At 38.1% G+C, this 19,022-nt stretch overlaps 2 protein-coding genes across 2 annotated transcripts; both read left to right on the top strand.

Moving 5' to 3' along the window:
- The first annotated feature begins 2,948 nt into the window (after window positions 1-2,948).
- LOC147852786 (chaperone protein dnaJ 15-like) lies at window positions 2,949-13,238 on the top strand. The gene is made up of 11 exons (XM_087332949.1): window positions 2,949-3,410; window positions 8,259-8,382; window positions 8,814-8,896; window positions 9,024-9,135; window positions 9,223-9,327; window positions 9,402-9,452; window positions 11,616-11,705; window positions 11,807-11,915; window positions 11,994-12,142; window positions 12,232-12,285; window positions 12,701-13,238. Exons 1-11 carry the CDS (start codon window positions 3,286-3,288, stop codon window positions 12,902-12,904), a joined length of 1,206 nt encoding a protein of 401 aa, XP_087189075.1. The 5' UTR covers window positions 2,949-3,285; the 3' UTR covers window positions 12,905-13,238.
- Window positions 13,239-16,628: 3,390 nt separating this feature from the next.
- On the top strand, window positions 16,629-18,057 carry LOC147852785 (uncharacterized). The gene is made up of 2 exons (XM_087332895.1): window positions 16,629-16,737; window positions 17,352-18,057. Exon 2 carries the CDS (start codon window positions 17,365-17,367, stop codon window positions 17,764-17,766), a length of 402 nt encoding a protein of 133 aa, XP_087189021.1. The 5' UTR covers window positions 16,629-16,737; window positions 17,352-17,364; the 3' UTR covers window positions 17,767-18,057.
- The last annotated feature ends 965 nt before the right edge of the window (window positions 18,058-19,022 follow it).

The raw sequence follows: 19,022 nt of genomic DNA, 5'->3' as shown, positions 1-19,022 counted from the left end.
TCCAGGGAGGTATCGTTCTTCTCTCATCTGTTTTGTGCTTACCACTTTGTGTCTACATGCCCGTGTGCTCATCTTTCGGAAACATACGACAAATCCATATTGGATATGGCTCTACAAGCATGTGTGCTTGGTATCCGGCTTTCGGTGACCAGCCCGGATCGATCACGGCAGGCCTCAACCGGAACTCATTCTTAAGCTCCTTGGTTTGAGACCCCGGTGATCTCGCTCGAGCCAAGTCGCAAGCCGCAACTTTCCGCGACAACATTAGTAACGACATGCGCTTATAGATAATTAGCCCCAATCTTATATGTTTTTTCAAGGATTAAGACCATGATATGTTTGTTCAATTGTGGTGCCAATTAAGATAAGAGATGATAATTTTGTGGACTCATATAAGGTTAGTGAGGTACGTGTTTCATTTTTTAAGGACTTGATTGGGTTAGGGTCGATTATCAATGAGGATGTGTTGAAAGCAAGACAATAGTTTTAAAATGCAATTGGGTGTAATGTAAATACAAATATTTGTCAAGAATCGTATGTTGATTTTGAAGAAGTCAAGATGGAAAAGGTATTGTTACGCCTTCCAAATGGTAGAGGCCCTAAGGGGGATGATATTACAAATGACGTATTTAAAAAAATATGCTTGCATTCTTAAGAGACCATTCAAACAAATGTTTCGACATTGTCGAGATATTTGTTTCTTGCATGAGTTCGAAGGTGAGCCTAATCAAATTGATACCAAAGGTACCATAACCTAAGTCATTTCATCAATTGAGGCCTATTTCATTGATGGGACGGTTGCACAAAGTGTTTGCAAATACATTATCCAACAAGCTTTAGAAATTATCACCCTAATTTATTCACCCATCTCAACATGGTTTTTATTGTAAGCAGAAATATATTGCATAATGTATTGGATACCCAAATGCTACCGATTATGCTCGACAAAAACATCAATAAATGATTATGGTGTAACTAGATTTGAAAAAAACATATGATTTAATTCATATTTTCTCTCAATAGTGATGTATATAATATAGGGTTTGGTCGTCATATGTGATGACTTATTTTTTTGCTGTGACAAAATGCAACACCTCATGTGATGTGTAAGGGTGGAGTTACTCCCAAGGTTTCTCTTACTAAATCAATGTGGCAAATATGTCCACTAAGTCCACTATTATTTGTTATTGTTACACATCCATTGTTAGTAATGTTGTCCAATATCGTAGCTAATGATGATATTGTGGGTTTGCATGTTCCTTCCAATGGAAAGTTAGTAGCGGATGCCTTGGGAAATGATTATTTTATGTTTCTATCGACCTCGAAAGAAAATCTTGAAGGAAGTGTGCAAGATTGGGACTAATTTGCCTTGGATTTAAGGTTGCATATAAATTGGAGGAAGCCTCGCCTCATTTCTAGCATGGAAAGTGATTTGGAACGCTTGGGATAACAAGGTTCAATGTTTACACGAGGGTAGATTCAACATTTATCATGTGCACAACAATTGGTAGGGTCATGATAAGACACCTTATCTTTGTTTGAAGTAAACAAGAACTTTGTAATTCATTACAAAATGAATTGCCCATTTCTTCTCAATTGTGACATTGGCACAAAAAGAGAAGTCAAGATCTCAATTCAACGTTTTATTTTGATTGGAGGTTGTAGACTTGCTAGATGTAGTTGATAATGAATCTCAAAGGTTGTTGAAATTTGAAGATGCTAAATGATGTTATGCATTCCCCAAAATTATGGATTTATTTGGGAGAAATTACACTATATACCAGTGTTATATGGATCATTGCCAATGAAAGCAAATCGTGCACCTTAGGTAGATTGGTGGTTAAAGGATATTATACGCTCTTTACTAGTCACTACAAATATATATGCATCATCATGGAATGGCATCATTGTCTATCACCCAAAGTAGAAAATTAGTATATATGTGAATCAAATGCAAGGTGGTGGCAAATATTGCAAAGTAGTTGACATTCCCATTTACTATTTCGTGCAAAGGTATTCATATGGAGAGTGAGCTCCCATTAGGTCTAGCCTTAAAGAGGGGATGACTAGGGCTAGGTATATGCTTCTTTTGCATCAATCCATTAGAGGACAATACATATAGGTTCATTAAATGTCCTAATGCATATCATTTAGAAGTATTTATCAAAGATTTGGCAAGTTTTAACCCGTTGTTATTTAAGACCTCAACAGTGAGGAGCTGGAGGTATTTTTCCAAAATTTACGATACTGGGGAGTGCAACCCAATTGGAATATTCATAATGCTTTCTTGTTAATGGTAGAGATGGGATAAAAGCCTATTTGAAGAAGTTGAAAAACATTCCCATGTGAATTTCTTGGATGTTAGCGCATATGAGGATAATTTCTTCAAGTGGATATTCAAGCATTTTAATGGTTTTATAGGATGTCTTGCTCCCTATATAGGCGGATAGATAAGGTCGAGAAGTTGTAACAAGTGGGTTTTGCATAGCATTAATATAATTGTGCGCTTTTACACATAGACAAAGAAATTTTATTATTGATTTCGGAGGTCAATATGAGCTATGAGACCAAAAAATTGTGGAAGGGTTGGGTTTGGTCAAAGATGTGTGGAAAGAATAGTAGAATGTGATCAAAGGGCACAACATTGTATCAAAGTGCGAACTTTAGGAGAAACAAAACCAAACTTTTTGCTTTGAAGAACCGATAAAACTCTCCATGTTTGTTGTCTTTGCACCTTCTCTATCAATTGTATATGAATGTAATTGATTTCCTATGAAGGGAGACAAATGGACCCACCCCCACTTGGACCATTCATCCCCCCCCAAAAAACAAACTATGAGAATCTCTCCCAAATCCTAACCTTCATCTCACCAATTTGATTTGTCTGTATCCTCCTCTCCCCAAACCCTAATTCCATCCCCACCACAGAACGAACCGTCCGTGCGTCAATGCCCACGCCATCCACACCCGTCGATTGTTATTTTTGCTTCTAACTGCTCTGCAGATCGATGTTTGACTGCAGACTACCTTAACCTCTCTGCAGTCTGTTTTTGCATTTGCTTCCACCCAGAAATTTGCTCAACTTCGATTCTCCAAATCTAATCTTGTGATTTGAAACTTTTCCTAACGCCCGCGTATCCCAAATTTCTGATCCCCGAAGTTCCTTTCTTTTACTCTATTCAGCAAACCCTAATTTTTAATCTGAAACGTCTATTTGAAAGATCCACGGGTGTATGAATTTGTGACTAAACATTTCTTCGATTCCTTGTCTCAGACAAGGAAAGGATGTCTAATGACAAGATCCGGACACCTTCTCCAACTTCGAGGAGAGATCCTTACGAGGTTCTGGAAGTTCCAAAGGATGCAACCGAGCAGCAAATCAAGACGGCCTACAAGAAATTAGCTCTCAAGTAACTGTTTATTTCATCTTCAGCATGTTTATGAGAGAGAGAGAGAGAGAGAGAGAGAGAGAGAGAGAGAGAGAGAGAGAGAGAGAATTAGAATTAGAATTTTTATCGTCCATAAAGAGGCCAATTTTGACCTATGGGACCAGAGTATACATGTGTTCTTGATATATGTCTCCTTCCTAAAAAGGGGTATTCATACGTTGAAGCACAAAGTCTCTATGTGTTAGTAAAGCATACACATATGAACTCAACCTTCTAGGTGGTGTCTTAAGTATGGCACTTAAGTTATCACTCCCTCTTAGTATGTCAGCATATCTTGAACGAATTGCACTATATGTCGAGCATGTGACATTTATCCTCTACCATGCCTTCATTACATACTTTATATGTCTTCAAATTCGTTACATTTTAATACCATGATGCAACTTCAATACCTAACTTGTGAGATCAAGTGCGAAGTAGTGTAAGGGCTCTACGAGCATTACTACTCGAACCAGAAACTGGTTTATAGTGGTGTAAACAAATTCGAGTGTGGATATACACCTCTAGCAGGGGGAAATCGAAATGCTCATGAACTACATCCATATGATTCGAAACATGCCATGCCAACTACTACATAGCACTAATTAAGAAGCTGAGGATCAATGCTCTATTTGGCTCTATGATCTCAATGGGTTCATGGATTCAACATGCATCAAGTTACGAAGCCCTGCACATGGTCATACATGTGTTGGATGGGTTTGGGTCATTTGTGAACAATACAACCTTGTTCAATATCCTTTTGGGCACGCAAATGTGCTTGTAGAAGAAGACATTTGTTGTCATCAATACTTATGGTAGTCTTTTTATTTAATGATGATGATGACAATGAGGAGGTTCGATTCTTCTGCCACAGCTGTTGCACTGCTGCCATGGGCATCGATGTGGTGGCCATGCTCCACCATCACTCTGCCATCTCATAAGATAGTGGCAACCCTAAGCTCTAGCTCAGTCCTCCTATGTATCCCTCCTTTCCATTAACTAAAACTTGAGTTGATTGTGCTCATTTTAGCCTGGTTATCACTCCTTATGTGTGCTAGCGATGCATTAGTAATTGTCATGTCCTTATTGTGTTATTGTCACCATATGAGGGTGTCTCAACACTGGCTCATTTTTTACATGTTAAATCTCTTTCTCAAGGGCCTCACTGTATGATTTGGTTCTTCCATGGTTCTCACATTGTTTATTGAATGGAGTGTAGCCACGATCTTAAAGTGTTCATCACAACCCTCTTCAACACTTGATGACCATAACAATCCTCTCATATTATAGTGGACGAATATAATAAATGTTGTTTGTAAACGGTGATAGATATATGGTGCTAGAAAACTAAGTGAAGATGATTTTTGTCATTGAATGGGGTGCCTTTGTCGTCGTAGTAGCAGACATGGTCTTTGGCCCAAAGACTCTGGTGGCCAGCTTCCAACAAATCATTGTGGTGAATAAGAAATATGTTCCAACGCTTTTGTAGGTTGTTATTAATGTTTTGACGCTCTTTGATGCAATTTCAGACTATTTGCAACACTTGACATTTAACATGAGATGCCGAGCTACCTGCTTGAGCCTGAATCAAATGAAGTACGTCGTCAACATTTCCAGTGGCATGCTATTGGGGAATATATTAAGCAAAGATGACATCAGCATAAACCTTGGCAAGGTCAAGGTGATCATAGGGATTCCCATATCGATAACTGCCAATAGTCTTCCAATTTCTTGGTAGAATTTGCCTTGCCAGTTCACGTCGTCATCTATCGCATGCCCTTTTCCTAGACACTGAGGTTGAAGATCACAGTTTCAAAGAAATTAAAGTCATCGTGGCCTAGACACAAGGTATACAACCACCGGATTGGAATCACAATTCCACGTGTTTGTGGATTGATCCAAGTGCCCCCTCAAAGGCGTGCACGCCCCCTTGAATGCTTGTATGCCGATTGATTTGATATGAGCTGTATTTTTCATGAAGGGTTTCGGGGGAAGCAACTGGAATTATCTTTCTGCAACATCACACCTTCTCCAGTTCAAGGCCCTTGCAGTCATGCTCCAGTAGCATACACACTCTTTTACATGACAACATGTTGTCTTCATTCCTGTTCTATATAAATAAAATAGTCTCATATATGAATCTGTATCAAGATAAGTGCGATCTCCAAATGGGTTGTTGGAGGCATGCATGGTACGGTTTCAGTAAAACAAGGATGCCCACTATCACCCACCCTCATCAGCCTCTATAAAAGTAAGGTATCACATTACATCGTGAGATTTGGTGGCTTGAGAGCACTTGCAAAGGGTATAACCATACAAATATTACTATGTGCTAATGACTTTATGGTGATCTCCGATTCTTTGGAGGCACTACAAGATGTCAAAATGCTTTAGAATCATTTTGTATGGACAAAGGTTTGTCAATACATTGATGAAACTAACATGACTGTGTTTAACACTACCCAAACATGGGTAACAAGATGAGAACCAAAATTCTTCTTGGGTGAGGAAAGGTTAAATATCCATGATTCTGCACATACATAGGAGAAACATTCTCACTACCGTTATTCTCCGAATTGGAGGTTGCTTGTGCCCGACTTTCTTATGGATATACATCCTTCGGTGCTCTTGAGAGACAATGTGCATGCATATTGTTCCAAGAACCAAAACTAAATAGTGGCTATTTGATACCCTTGTGATGTTGAATCTCCTCTATTGAGTAGAAACTTGGGGACCAAGTCTTCACAAGGTAATTGATTCCATAGATTTGACTGAATTCGTAGAAGAATGGACATAAATTATTAAGGAGCAGCTTAAAGCAGCAATGGTGTGCCTCAAACACTTGTCATTGAATATGAGGCCTGCAATTTCTGTTAAGCAACATGCCATTGAAGCAAACTTGAAGCCACCGCAAGGACTTGTGGCTCTTCAATGACATGACACATAAGAAACTCCACATAAACCTCATCTTCTACATGGATCGGGCAGTCTAACATACATGGTGCAGTTGGGTAGCAAATGCTATCAACATTTAGCTTTGGTGCATTGACCAAGAAAACAGAACGATTTCCGGCAAGGTGGTGTACTTCTTAGACATTGGCAAAGTAACAAAAGTCTGGCATGAGATTGAAGGTGGGTATAACAAATTCATAACCAAACCTTGGAAGTTGCCCAGATACTCAGCCAAATTTTCATGGAGTTGGCTGACATGCTACGTTCTGAGTGTGGGAAACAAGTTCAACATATATAATATGTGAACGCATGCTTACTGGGCTATTAACATTAAAGGTCCACGAGAGTGTAATTGACATGTCATGCGTTTAATAAGAGAATGTGTAACCAACTTATCATATGCATTTAATAACAAAATATTCTCTATCTCACTCCCTATAGTGTTGGATGTTATGGCGAAGGTAACTCTTTATAAAGCACCCGTCTCCCTCTCTTGTTCTTGTTGATTTACATTGAGTGCTTCCACTCCCTATTGCTATATGGGAGTATGTAATTGACATGCCATATGCATTTAATTAGAGAATTTGCAACTGACTTATCATATGCATTGAATGACAAAATATTCCATTCCCTTTAATGTTGGCTCATAGGATTGCCATTACCACAACAACTTTTATTGATTTTGTTTCGTTCGTATCCAAGTCACTATCCCAAGGTATGTTAGGTGTTGGCCATTTGGCGGGCTTTTGCAACTAAATCCTATCTATAAAGAGCTTTTTGTTATGGGGCTTGGCTATAACCACACTATGTAAGTTAATTCCTGGAATAGTACAAGAGGTCATTTATGACATTTTGATGTTAGTTTCCCTGTAGGATATAGAAAGACACTTGATCTGAGCTCATTAAGAATTTGTTAAGGAAGAGTCTTTGGACAATGCAAGTGATGGAGGCACGACCTCTCCTCCATCACCCACATCTATACAAGTCACTCTATAACATCTTGTAAGAGGAAAAATATGGAAGATTTTAAGGAAGATTAATTATTACGTTTGTTGCTTTGTTGGCTCCCTGCCATTCTCTTCTATCTAAATAAGGAATTAATTATTGTTGAGTGTTCTCTTGTAGATATTATATGTTTCTACCTATTTATTATCTAACTATCGCATGATTAAATATTTTGTAAGGAACTAAATACTAAGCTATGTGTGTGATTAAGCTACCTAGTGTGTTGAGCTGTGCTTGACTATGTACCCTGGTCACCTTTGGCCGATCACCTCACCTATGTATGAAACTACATGGAAACCAGAAGGTGGGGAGTCTTTTATTCCTGATCAGTTCATGATCAGCTTCCCTCGCTAAGTAGCTGAGCTGGCTAGTGTTACCCAATCACTGGCCACAAGGACTGTTGATAACGAAGTGGTACCTGATAGCCAGCCAAGTATTGCCTAATAGATGGTTGCAGAAACTCAATAAGAAGCTGGAAATATTTCCATGACACGCGTTGCTCACTACACCCCACGAGTAACATCTAGTGTGATTATCTTAGGTAGAATGCGTTTCAGTTTCAGTTTTAGATAGCTCAATCTCAAGGAATATTATTGGTCAGTTTTATATTTATAGCGGAGTCTCATCAAAATGATTTGAAGTTCTTTGTCTTGGAGTGTTGGCATCGAAGCCTTATGGGCATTTCTAGGATACAATATCAATATATTCTATATTTACAATTTTCCATTAGTGATTTAATTACTAGATTTTGTATTTTGCTACCCATCATTCTCGGAGTACAATTTTCTCTTTTAACTGAAGAAAAAGAACATCTATTACACATGTGTCCTTGCTCTTGTATTTTGAAAGGAAAACTTAAATATTACTTGACAGGTTTCACCCTGACAAAAACGTGGATACCCCAGAGGCAGCTGAGATGTTTAAAGAGATTGCATACTCATATGGAATTTTATCTGATCCTGAGAAACGGCGTCAATACGACATGTCTGGGTTTGAGGTATTGATGTGAATTCAAATAGACTGCAGTAAAACATGTTCATATGTGACTTGTGCATACTCATATGGAATTTTATCTGATCCTGAGAAACGATGTCAATACGACATGTCTGGGTTTAAGGTATTGATGTGAATTCAAATAGACTGCAGTAAAACATGTTCATATGTGACTTGTGCATACTCATATGGAATTTTATCTGATCCTGAGAAACGGCATCAATATGACATGTCTGAGTTTAAGGTATTGATGTGAATTCTAATTGACTGCAGTAAAACATGTTCTGCATATATCTTATGTGTTTGTAGATGTGGATCTGTGCCTATCAATGTCTGCATGTCAATATGATGATGAATTAAATTGTATATTCTACATATATGCAGAGTCACGGGCTCTTGATATGGATCTTACACGGTCTGTTAATTTAATTCCAGGCTGTAGACATTGATGATCTTGGGATGGAGCTCGACCTTTCAAATCTTGGGACAGTAAACACCATGTTTGCAGCTTTATTCAGGTATATTATGAGAACAGGCTTCTTGAAATTGTTAGTGCAATCGATTCAGTTTTACATGAATTCAATTTTGATCATGTGTGTACACTGAAACACAATATATCTATTTTGAACAATGTTTCCATTTTAGCAAGCTAGGTGTTCCTATAAAGACATCAATTTCCCCTTATGTACTGGAAGAGGCAATCAATGGAACAATAACAGTGAGGCCACTTCCACTGGGGAGACCTGTCAGCGATAGGGCAAGTTTCTATACAACACTCATTCTGTGATCAGTGAATCTGATCTTTTTCTTTGATTTAAGAGTTCTTCTTGTTATTGTTCTGCAGGTGGACAAACAGCTTGCTCATTTTTATGAGATTACTATCTCTGAGGAAGAAGCCAATGCTGGAATTGTGGTCCGTGTAACCTCCCAAACACAAAGTAAATTTAAGGTAAATCTAGCATTCTCAACATCAGGTATTGAAATGTTTATCTTGTGATTGTGCTCTGAGTGTTTCTGTTGCAGCTTCTGTACTTTGAACGGGAAGACAGCAATGGATTTGGTTTGGTATCCCAGGTGAGATACCTTCCAGCTGAACAAAATTCAAAAGGTGTTAGGGAATGGATATTGGCATTTGATAAACTAAAGTATTTATTTGTAATTGAAGCATCCATCACTACATAAATAGCTTCTCAAATTGGTTTTAGTAATAGCATAGTGTATCAAGACATGGCACAATAATATTGGTGAAAATGTTAAAGATATTTGAAATAAATTTATATGTAAACAAGTATCTTGAACCATACAATACAATTTCGAGGCTCATTTTGTGATTGAAGTATCTACATTTAACATCGGAAATTAGTTTTACCAGTGTTACCATCACCGTCTTCAAAACTAGTATGTCCATGTTACACTTAATGTGTATCCTATTAAAGCTTTGGTGTGAACATAGTTAGAAGAGTGTGAACCTAGCTAAGTAACTGTTGGGTGTGAACATAGTTAGAATAGTGTGAACCGAGTTTGTTGAAGGTCAACAATACAACCTCATAAACTTATCAATGAAGAACAATCACAACTTTCTTTAGCCCCACCACTTCCAGACATGCTACAAGTCAATCAAGGGCTACACAAGTGGGGTCCCACCTACACACGTGGGGTCCCAACCAGGGCACTACAAAGTCATTACAATAAATTGGGCAATAACAATGTGTCATGCGTGTAGACCTTGGCTGTATGGACCAAGTTCTTGCCACCCTTGTCATCGGCAGGTAAAGACTATTATCTCTTGCCATTGCAGGTGCTTCCCTCGATTTGGAGATATCTGTTCTAATTTCACCTTGTCTATGTGGACCACGACCTCCCCACCATTGCCATTGATAGGTAAAGGCCATTATCTTCTGCTATTGCAGGTGCTTCCTTTGATTCTGAGATATCTCGTCTGAATTGATCCATTTCGAGATCTTTTGAAAACAGAATTACAATCCATGTGACTTGAGAATATTACCTGTATAGATAATGAGATTCCTTAGCCACTAACTTGTTTACTTCTTATGTAGCTAGCTTCATTTATTTTTGCGGTTCTGCAAAGACGTGCTCATATCTTTCTTTGTTTCTTTCATTCTTATTGAACATCATGCTCTTTGCCCTTTCAAAATCTTAATCACTCACAGGGAACTAGCAATGATCTTGTCATGTGAAAACATGCTGTGTGTGTAAGGATCTTATAGCTCCAGTCTCCGGCTTGTGATGCATGAACATTTACGTTCAATCATATGTCACATTAGTGCTATATTTTTGGTTTCCTTAAAGGAATGCTTCTATTTGGCGTAGGGGAAGGTTTAGATGATGATGATGATGGTGATGTGGAGAACTTCTATAAGGAAAGTGATGATGATGACTCCTATTCGATCTCTACCTTTTAAGATATTTTTCATGGATTGTAGATATGTTGGTCGATTGCCATATGCCAAATTATAGCAAGGCATTGATGTTTATATATGCTGAACATTTAACCTTTATAAAGGAGTTAAGCTTAATTTGTTTTACCTGCATATCAGATATTACTTTGAAAAAGGATCCTTCCATCTGTCTGTATATAAATTACTCCAAAAAAGGATCCTTCCATTATTTAACAACAAATAGTGCGTCACCCCATGGAATGGGATTCATATATACAAGAGAAGGGAAGGCAGAAGACCCTAATTATTTGAATGCTGGTTTTAGGTTTCTATTTTGGAAACTCCAAAACATGTTTCTTCCGGTTTGCAGAAATGAAGTGTAGTTGTTTGTTTTGTGTATAAGCAGTGATGCACACGAAAAAATGGGATGTATGATGCAACACTCAAATTGATTTTTTGAGTGTTCCAGTACAAAATAGCACTTCACTGGGAAGGCAATAATAAAGATCATAAATGCCAAATGTTCATGGCAGATGAAAAGGGGCGTCACTTCCATTTATTTGAGCTCATGGATATTGTCAATCCAAATGTATCTTGGAGCCTTTGTAGTGTGTCTTTGTGCTTAAAAAGCACTTTTTCGTATATTCCTTCTTTCTGAATGGTGTATCATCCGCAATGTAAGATCTATGGTGAGCGGGATGTTCTCTGGGCATTTCTTGTTATTTCCTGGTAGCTTGTATGAGGCCACTTGTCTACCTATTGTGATCTTTACAAATGATATGTTCAGAAGTGGTTTCAGGTTCTGATAATATGCTGCTCATCTGATTAAATTTTACAGGAGAATAGTGTAAAGACCGGGAAAGTTACGTCTGCAGGAATGTATTTCTTACACTTTAAAGTTTATAGGCTAGATGTGACAATGACTACGGTGAGTTTCTCCTCTAGTCTCAAACTGTATTTCACTAGAAATGTTCTTTTTTATCAGATGGATGGGCCTCATGCCCTCATTATTTTTTAAAAAATTTCTAGTTAGCAATGGCAAAAGATCCACAGTCAGCATTCTTCAGAAAGCTTGAAGGTTTGCAGCCATGTGAAGTATCAGAATTGCATGCAGGAACACACATATTTGCTGTTTATGGTAAAGGGAATTAGGAAATTGTATGTTATCTCAAAATTTGAAGAAAGAATAAACATGAATGTTAGCCTTTATTGTCAGGTGACAATTTCTTCAAAAGTGCAACCTACACAATCGAGGCAGTTTCAGTTGAATCCTTCAAAGCTTCTGCTGAGAAACTTAAAGAAATTCAAGCCCAACTGTTGAACAAACAGAATGAGTTGAGACAATTTGAGACAGAGTATAAAGAGGTCAGCTGTGGTCCACTTTAATGTTCTCCTATCTGTCAAATTCTGGTGCTTCCTGTATAACCTTTTAAGTAATTTGTGCATATTGGCAGGTCCTAGCTCGGTTTACCGCAGTCAGCAAAAAATTTAAAGACGAGAAAACTTTGGTATGTTTTCTGCTTCCATTTAATGATAACAAAACATGCTTATTGATACCGTTTTCTTTTTTTGTCTTAACTTCTGGATGAACTTGCAATGATTTTCATTCCATTTAGGGGTAATGTTATGACAGTATTACTACTTGCATCTGCACCATCCCTTTGTAGGAAATGTGAATGAATCTTTGGCTACGTCATCCACTTATTATATGCTTTATTAGAGGCTGATTTCATCTTATGTTGTAGTGTGATTCCCACAGGAAAGCTTGTCATTGCATTGTGTCCTTTCTTTATCTGCTTGTTCTACTACTGCCCTGCATGCCCCTGAACAGTTGTCCCAGATTTGTGCAGGGCATAATTGAAGTTGCTGTCTAGCTCTTTATGAATCTAGTGTAATTTGAGTTGTGCATTGCTTGAATTTCAGGTAGATGACCTCCTGAAGTCGAGAGAAAAAGTGCAGGCCTCATTTTCTTTAGTACCACAGATGAAAAGACACTCCAATAGCAGCAATTTGGGAGCTTCAGCTGTTGAAGAAAAGGCAGGCACATCTGAGGAATCCCCCAACAGAGATAAATCTAACAAAAAGAAGTGGTTCGGAATGACTTTTAAAGCAGAGAGAAAGATTTAACAAAGTCACCATCTGCTGCACCTATTACCGTGATGCCAAGGAGTCATGTCAGTCTAATCTTCTGTAGTTTGAGATTTGTCTCAGCTCCTGGTTTCTGGGCAATGTTAATCTAGATCGCAGTTGTACATTATATCTGGGTTGATGTGATCTCCTTATCACATTTGCGTCAGAATGTAAATGCATTATAGGCATCTGTATGCAAGTTTTGATTCTCTATTAGGGGGGGGAGCTTCCTGGCTCCCTCATGTCTTATTCATTCTTTAACTATTTTACACATTCATTGGTGCTACTCAAGTATTTTTTAATATGACATGACACACCTGCTGTAGAAATACACCATTGTTTCACTGTCCATCTACTCTGGAGTATTCTTTACCACACAGAAAATGGATGCATTATGAGGTTGCTTTATGGCTAGAAATTGTCCAATATTAGTTACTCTTACTTTAGACACAGATTTCAACCCGACCATGAATGGAATGGCAAGGTTCTGCCAGGACAACCAGTGGCAAGACAACCATGAAAGGAAAGGCAGGGCCAAAGGATTATCATCCATCTCAGCCAGCATGGAATGAAAAGCAAAGAGCTCTTCTCTTTTTGACTTTATTAACTTTTGACTGCTAGCATTAACCAATCAGCAAGGGTTTGAGACCAGTTTCGGGTCCAATGAGAATGTGGTAGATACCCCCAAAACCTAAAACTGTGGAAGAAATCAAATGCTGAGCAAGTGATTGGTTTGAAAATGTGTAGTTTACATGTTGAATTGCAATATGAAGTCTCAAGAAGCTCTTTGCATTCTGCTGGCAGATAGGAGACTTCAACTTCATGCTGAAGTTCTTGTACCCCTTGGGTAGTAATTGCCATTTCATTGGCTTTACCACCGAATGCTCAGTTAAACGCGTGATGAACATTGAATACTTTGTTGAGATATTTACCAATGGAATCTAGGTTTTCTGACGCTGTCCTGTACATGAAAAGTTTTTGCTTTTTTAATGTAATGACAATGAGATTGATTGTTGATCTAATACCGCAGACCCAAGCTCTTTTTGCTGCAGTTTTCCCTTCGTTGTGGCTTTCCTCACCTCCTTTGGAAGTGTCCTCTTAAGACATGGAATCCCCCTTTCCCTCCGAAGAAAAGCATGCTTGGTTGGATCAGTGTCGACTGATGTTTCATTCACGTGCAATATTTTCATTTTGGTGCGACTCTTGGTTGGAGAAGGCCACACCATGTGTAAAACCATTTTAGTTCTAGGGGCACCCTCCAATTCACTTGAAAGTGTCAAATTTGTTGCTAATCGGATAGTGTGAACGACTCACTATCGTCTTATTCTCATAGGCGAACATGCTCTTGAATGGTTAACAATGCTTTTCCATTGCTGTTGGAAAAGCTGCCAAAATTGGTGCCAATCAGATAGTGTGAACGACTCACTATCGTCTTAATTCTCATAGGCAAACATGCTCTTGAATGGTTAACAATGCTTTGAACTTAAGTTCCATTCTTAACACAATGATGCTCATAGTGTTTATGTAAGACAATGTACAATGATCCACTATCCCATTGAAAAAGGATTTTGCAATAATTGATGTACTTAATTGTAGACAACTTCCTTGGGCTCTAACCATAGACCTTCCTAGGAATTGGGAAAATGCTAGTTGTATTAGAACGAGCGTGAAACTTACAATGTGATCACCCAACACAACTATGTTTGGCCTACCCATGTGCTTAGCCAAATATTCATGGATGCCATGTCACCAACACGATGTTTGATCTGTATTTAGCACAAATATTAGTGATGGCATCGGATGAATACCACTACAAGGGATTTGTTAATAGCTGATATTACCAATCAATAGACCAAATAAAAGTAAAAGAAAGGTGAATTGATTGGATAGAAGAACTCGATCCTTTTGACCATCCTTGTTATGTTGACTGATCATGAGAGAGGTAATTTCTTGTACATGCACTATGTTTAATTCTTATTCTCCTTTCTACCATTGTCATCCCATACTAATGGATATTAGGATGACTAATACCTTAGAAAAGGTAACACTATCATCGCGACAAAAGCCTAGCCTACACTACATGTCTCTCAAGACTTCCACCTTCTAGTGCGATGTGTTTTATGAGGTTAGCTAGGCCTCATAGTTATACTTCTTCCTAGGCCCCTTATAAATGTGCTTTTCTAAAAGACTTTGTATTCATTGGTTGTCAAGATCATAATGGTACATGCACCTATCATTCTTTCTATCCAATCACATTAGTCCCTTTTATAGTTCATACATATTAGAGCTATATCCTAATGTAAGCATGAGATAAGGATAAAATAGATAAATAGATAAGGAGAGACAGAAAGAAGGGTGCCGATCCACCCAACCACCCCTGAGCGAAGGGATCGAGACGGACTCGAGCCTCGATCGGCGTCCCATACCACTATCGTGGCGTCGAGTCATACCTGGTACTTGCCTGCTTGCTACAAGAGTTGATCCACCACAAGGTTAGAGTCGCGACGAATAATCAAGAGATTATCAAATGAGGGTAGCTAGGCCTCATATTTATAGCCAGACCTAAGGCCCCTAGGCAAGTTCACACTTGGCCCTAATGGGTTGTCTCAATCCCAAGGATTAAAAGCAATCCTTCCCTTCTTTACACACTCGTTTAACCCTCACACTTTATCCATACATCTATCATTCTTTCTATCCAATCACATTAGTTCCTTTCTAACATTAGTTAAACATACCCTTCGCTATGTTTTGTAAATACTAGTGACCTACCCTCACCCATGTTACGTGTGTGTATAGCAAGGATGTGATGTGATGTCATCCGAATTGCATTATCATTATTTGTTTGTTTTTTGGGGTTTTTTTTATGACATGTATATCTTGATGTTTGGACTCATAAGTGGTTTTGCTATTTGAAGTTTTCGTTTATTAAATATCAAGCAAAATTTAATGCCTTCTAAATTGTCTTGGTTGTTTTGATCTCTATTGTTGTTCATGACAAGACCTCACATTCCATGTAGTGGCAAACTAATTGTCCTTGTAGATAAAACATTCCATACATTGCTTTCAACCCTTGAGTTAATTATCCATCGACTTGGTGGCACAAAAGAGGTTTTTGATGCCAACTTCACTATGATGCTTTGGGTTTCAACAATGTCATTGTCATGAGTCATGACCATAGTAGTTGGTGATGGAAGTGGATTCAATTATGATGAGGCATATGTGAGTTTTTTACATATTTGTATTGGCCAACCTAAACAACTATTTGCCAAGAAATGCATTTCCAGAAGCTATGAGTTGAAATTAATAACATTGATTTCTAAACAAAACATTGTTAACATTGTGGGAAATCATTTTGCTTCCTTCCACACTATGGCTATGGCACGTGTTCTTCTCGCTTTGACGATTGATACAATCAAATCTCTTCTTCAATACTAGAACAAACAAAAGCTTACAAAAACGCATGAAGACTTGACAATTTAATGCCTACTTTGACGCATCGACACAAAAGTAACTGAGAAAAGATGGACGTATCACACTTTTGGAATAGTGGCGTGGAGGAAGATTGGCCGGTTTTTTTCAATCTCAATTGTATCCCGCCATCTCCATCTTGCTCATTGGCATACCCATGATTCTGTTCACAATGCACATGCCATGTAATCAAGGAAGTTTACAAAACAAGATCTATATGTGTGTGTTGGTCATTATAAAGCGAGGTAAAGAATGTGACAATAACATAAACATATTCTGTTTAGGCTGTGGGCAGCAGCAGGGGAGACCGTTTGATGCCTTACTGAGGGTTTCCCCTCCCCATCGACCTCCAAGTCATCGAGGTTAGTCTGTCGTTAATCTTCCTATTCCTTGTTGTTTTTCTTCTTTGCCTCCCGTGCTGCATGGGAACCAATGTCTTCTTATGTCTGCAGAAAAGAATATAGATGCGGTAACCCTAAACACTGGAGAGAGAGAGAGGGAGGATTTTGTACATCATGTATGTCTGCAAATAAATGAAGTTCGTTTCTGCGCATAGTTCAGAAGGAATGTAATTTAAATCTCCAATCCTTGAGTATTATTCTCTAAGACGTAGTCTACGTCGTAAAGTTCCCGTTTATGTGTCTTTTATTTGAAATTGATCTTCTTCTTTATTTGTTTACTACTGATATTGTGAGGATACAATGCATACAGACTGCTGTGATGTCTTCATGTTGAATATTGCCTTTACCTTCTTTTGTCATGGTTTTACGTTTGCATCTAAAATGCTTTAGCTCGGATTGGCGTGATTTTCTTGCGCCCTTCGACATTTCTGCTTGTTCCACTTGGTTTTGTTCTTTCCACCTTGTTTCTCTAACAAAAAACAACGTTGGAGACTTCTTCATGATGCTTGAAATGCTTGGCCAATCACATTTAGGCGCATATATTGCTAATGTATTTTGGGGTCTTTTGTTTTCAGTCTTTGGCCGGCAATGTCATATCAAAATGTGGTTGGAGGCAAGCTTAAGCTCAAAGGGAAGGAATTAGATGTTCAGTTAGGGAATATAAAAAAGAAAAAGAAGAGAGAAAGACATTACCTGAAGCAGCTTACAATGACGACACACGAGGAGACACACTCTCCTATCACTGAGAATGAGAAAGAAACCATGATAGATGAGCCAGAGAAGGGGCAACATGTCGGTGATGAAGAACCTCCCTACGAGGATCATCGTACTGCAGCAGAGAAAAGGTATCATCAACAGAAATTAGAGCTCGATGCACAGCGCCTGAAAAGAGTAGCTATGAAATCGCATAGGGATCGGATTGAAGATTTCAACCAGTATCTTGCAAATTTAAGTGAGCATTATGATATCCCCAAGGTTGGGCCTGGTTAACTTGTGTGAAATCTGATGAAATATATCCTTCTTTGGGTGGTGAGTTTTTTGCATGGTGCTTATGGCATCTACATGGCTGCAAAATGTATGAGAACTACACATAGGGTTTTGGGCTTCTCTTTTTTGGTATAGATTTGGGTGGATGAGTGAAAGTAGAAGGAGAAAACAAGAACCAAAGCACATGGGTGCCTTGTATAATTAACAACTTTATCATCCTGTCTATTGAAAGAGTCTATATGAAGTGCTATGTTTTTTAAATTTCTGTAAACTTGCCATGAAGCCAACTATCAACCATTTGAGTTGTGCGATAAACTACCATGCTGTGGAACTTCTGAAATTGTGAAGGATGGAATGAGACAAAAGTTGATACTGACTGCCCAAGGTACAATGTGGTGTTTGTTTGTCCCTTATAAAGGATACTGACTTGAGCTGCCTATGTAATGTCTCTACATTGGGTGGTTGACGAACTTCGTGGAAGATCTATTGATAATCTCCATATATCATGACCTATGCACAACAAAATAGGATTGTAAACCTTGGTGGCCATGTATCAATCTAGTGGTTTGTCATCTCCCATACAAAGCCGTTCAGTTCAACATTGCTAATATTTTGGAAAAGGATAATGAAGTATGATTTTAATGCTTGTTTATCATGGTAGAGGATCATGAACTGGTATGGATTTTACTTTGTTTTCTGAACTAGTGGATTGAGGGTAGTTAAAAAACGTGTATTCTACGTTTAGAACAGGTTTTAGAATACTCATTCTACACATATTTTATGTTTTAGAACTGCCATTTTTCAAATTTTCATGTATTCTATATATGCTGAAAATTCTACGTATTCTACATATTTTACAAGTGAAGGCCCCATTGAAGGCCCCATTCATTGCAAAGACATGATTTCCAAAGGTCAAGTAAATGTATTTTGTTTGCAGTATTTTAATTATTGGTTGTTGTTTTGCTAATTATAGCATTAAGTATTTATAGAGATGTCCATAATTTGAGTGTAATGCTTTTGACTCCGGGCAATTCTGCAGATCACTTATGTACTAACCACCCAAACATTAATACAATTCTGTTAAGATAGTAGTTGGAAACATGTTGTTCGTGAAGTATTATTCTCACTCCTAAGCCAAAATAATATTCTTTGTTGTTGATTAATTATGTCGTTATTAATAATTATCGACCAAGATATTCTATATAAATTCAGATTTATTCCTTGAAGTATACTGATTAACACTCCTTTCTAAAGCAGAG

The sequence above is a fragment of the Azolla caroliniana genome, unplaced genomic scaffold (genome assembly GCF_043228905.1).
Source record: "Azolla caroliniana isolate FFs.n. ecotype wild unplaced genomic scaffold, voAzoCaro1.0.p SCAF_17, whole genome shotgun sequence".
Classification (NCBI taxonomy): domain Eukaryota; kingdom Viridiplantae; phylum Streptophyta; class Polypodiopsida; order Salviniales; family Salviniaceae; genus Azolla; species Azolla caroliniana.
Note: the sequence above shows the minus strand (reverse complement) of the source record. Positions and strands in the feature narration are given on the sequence as shown.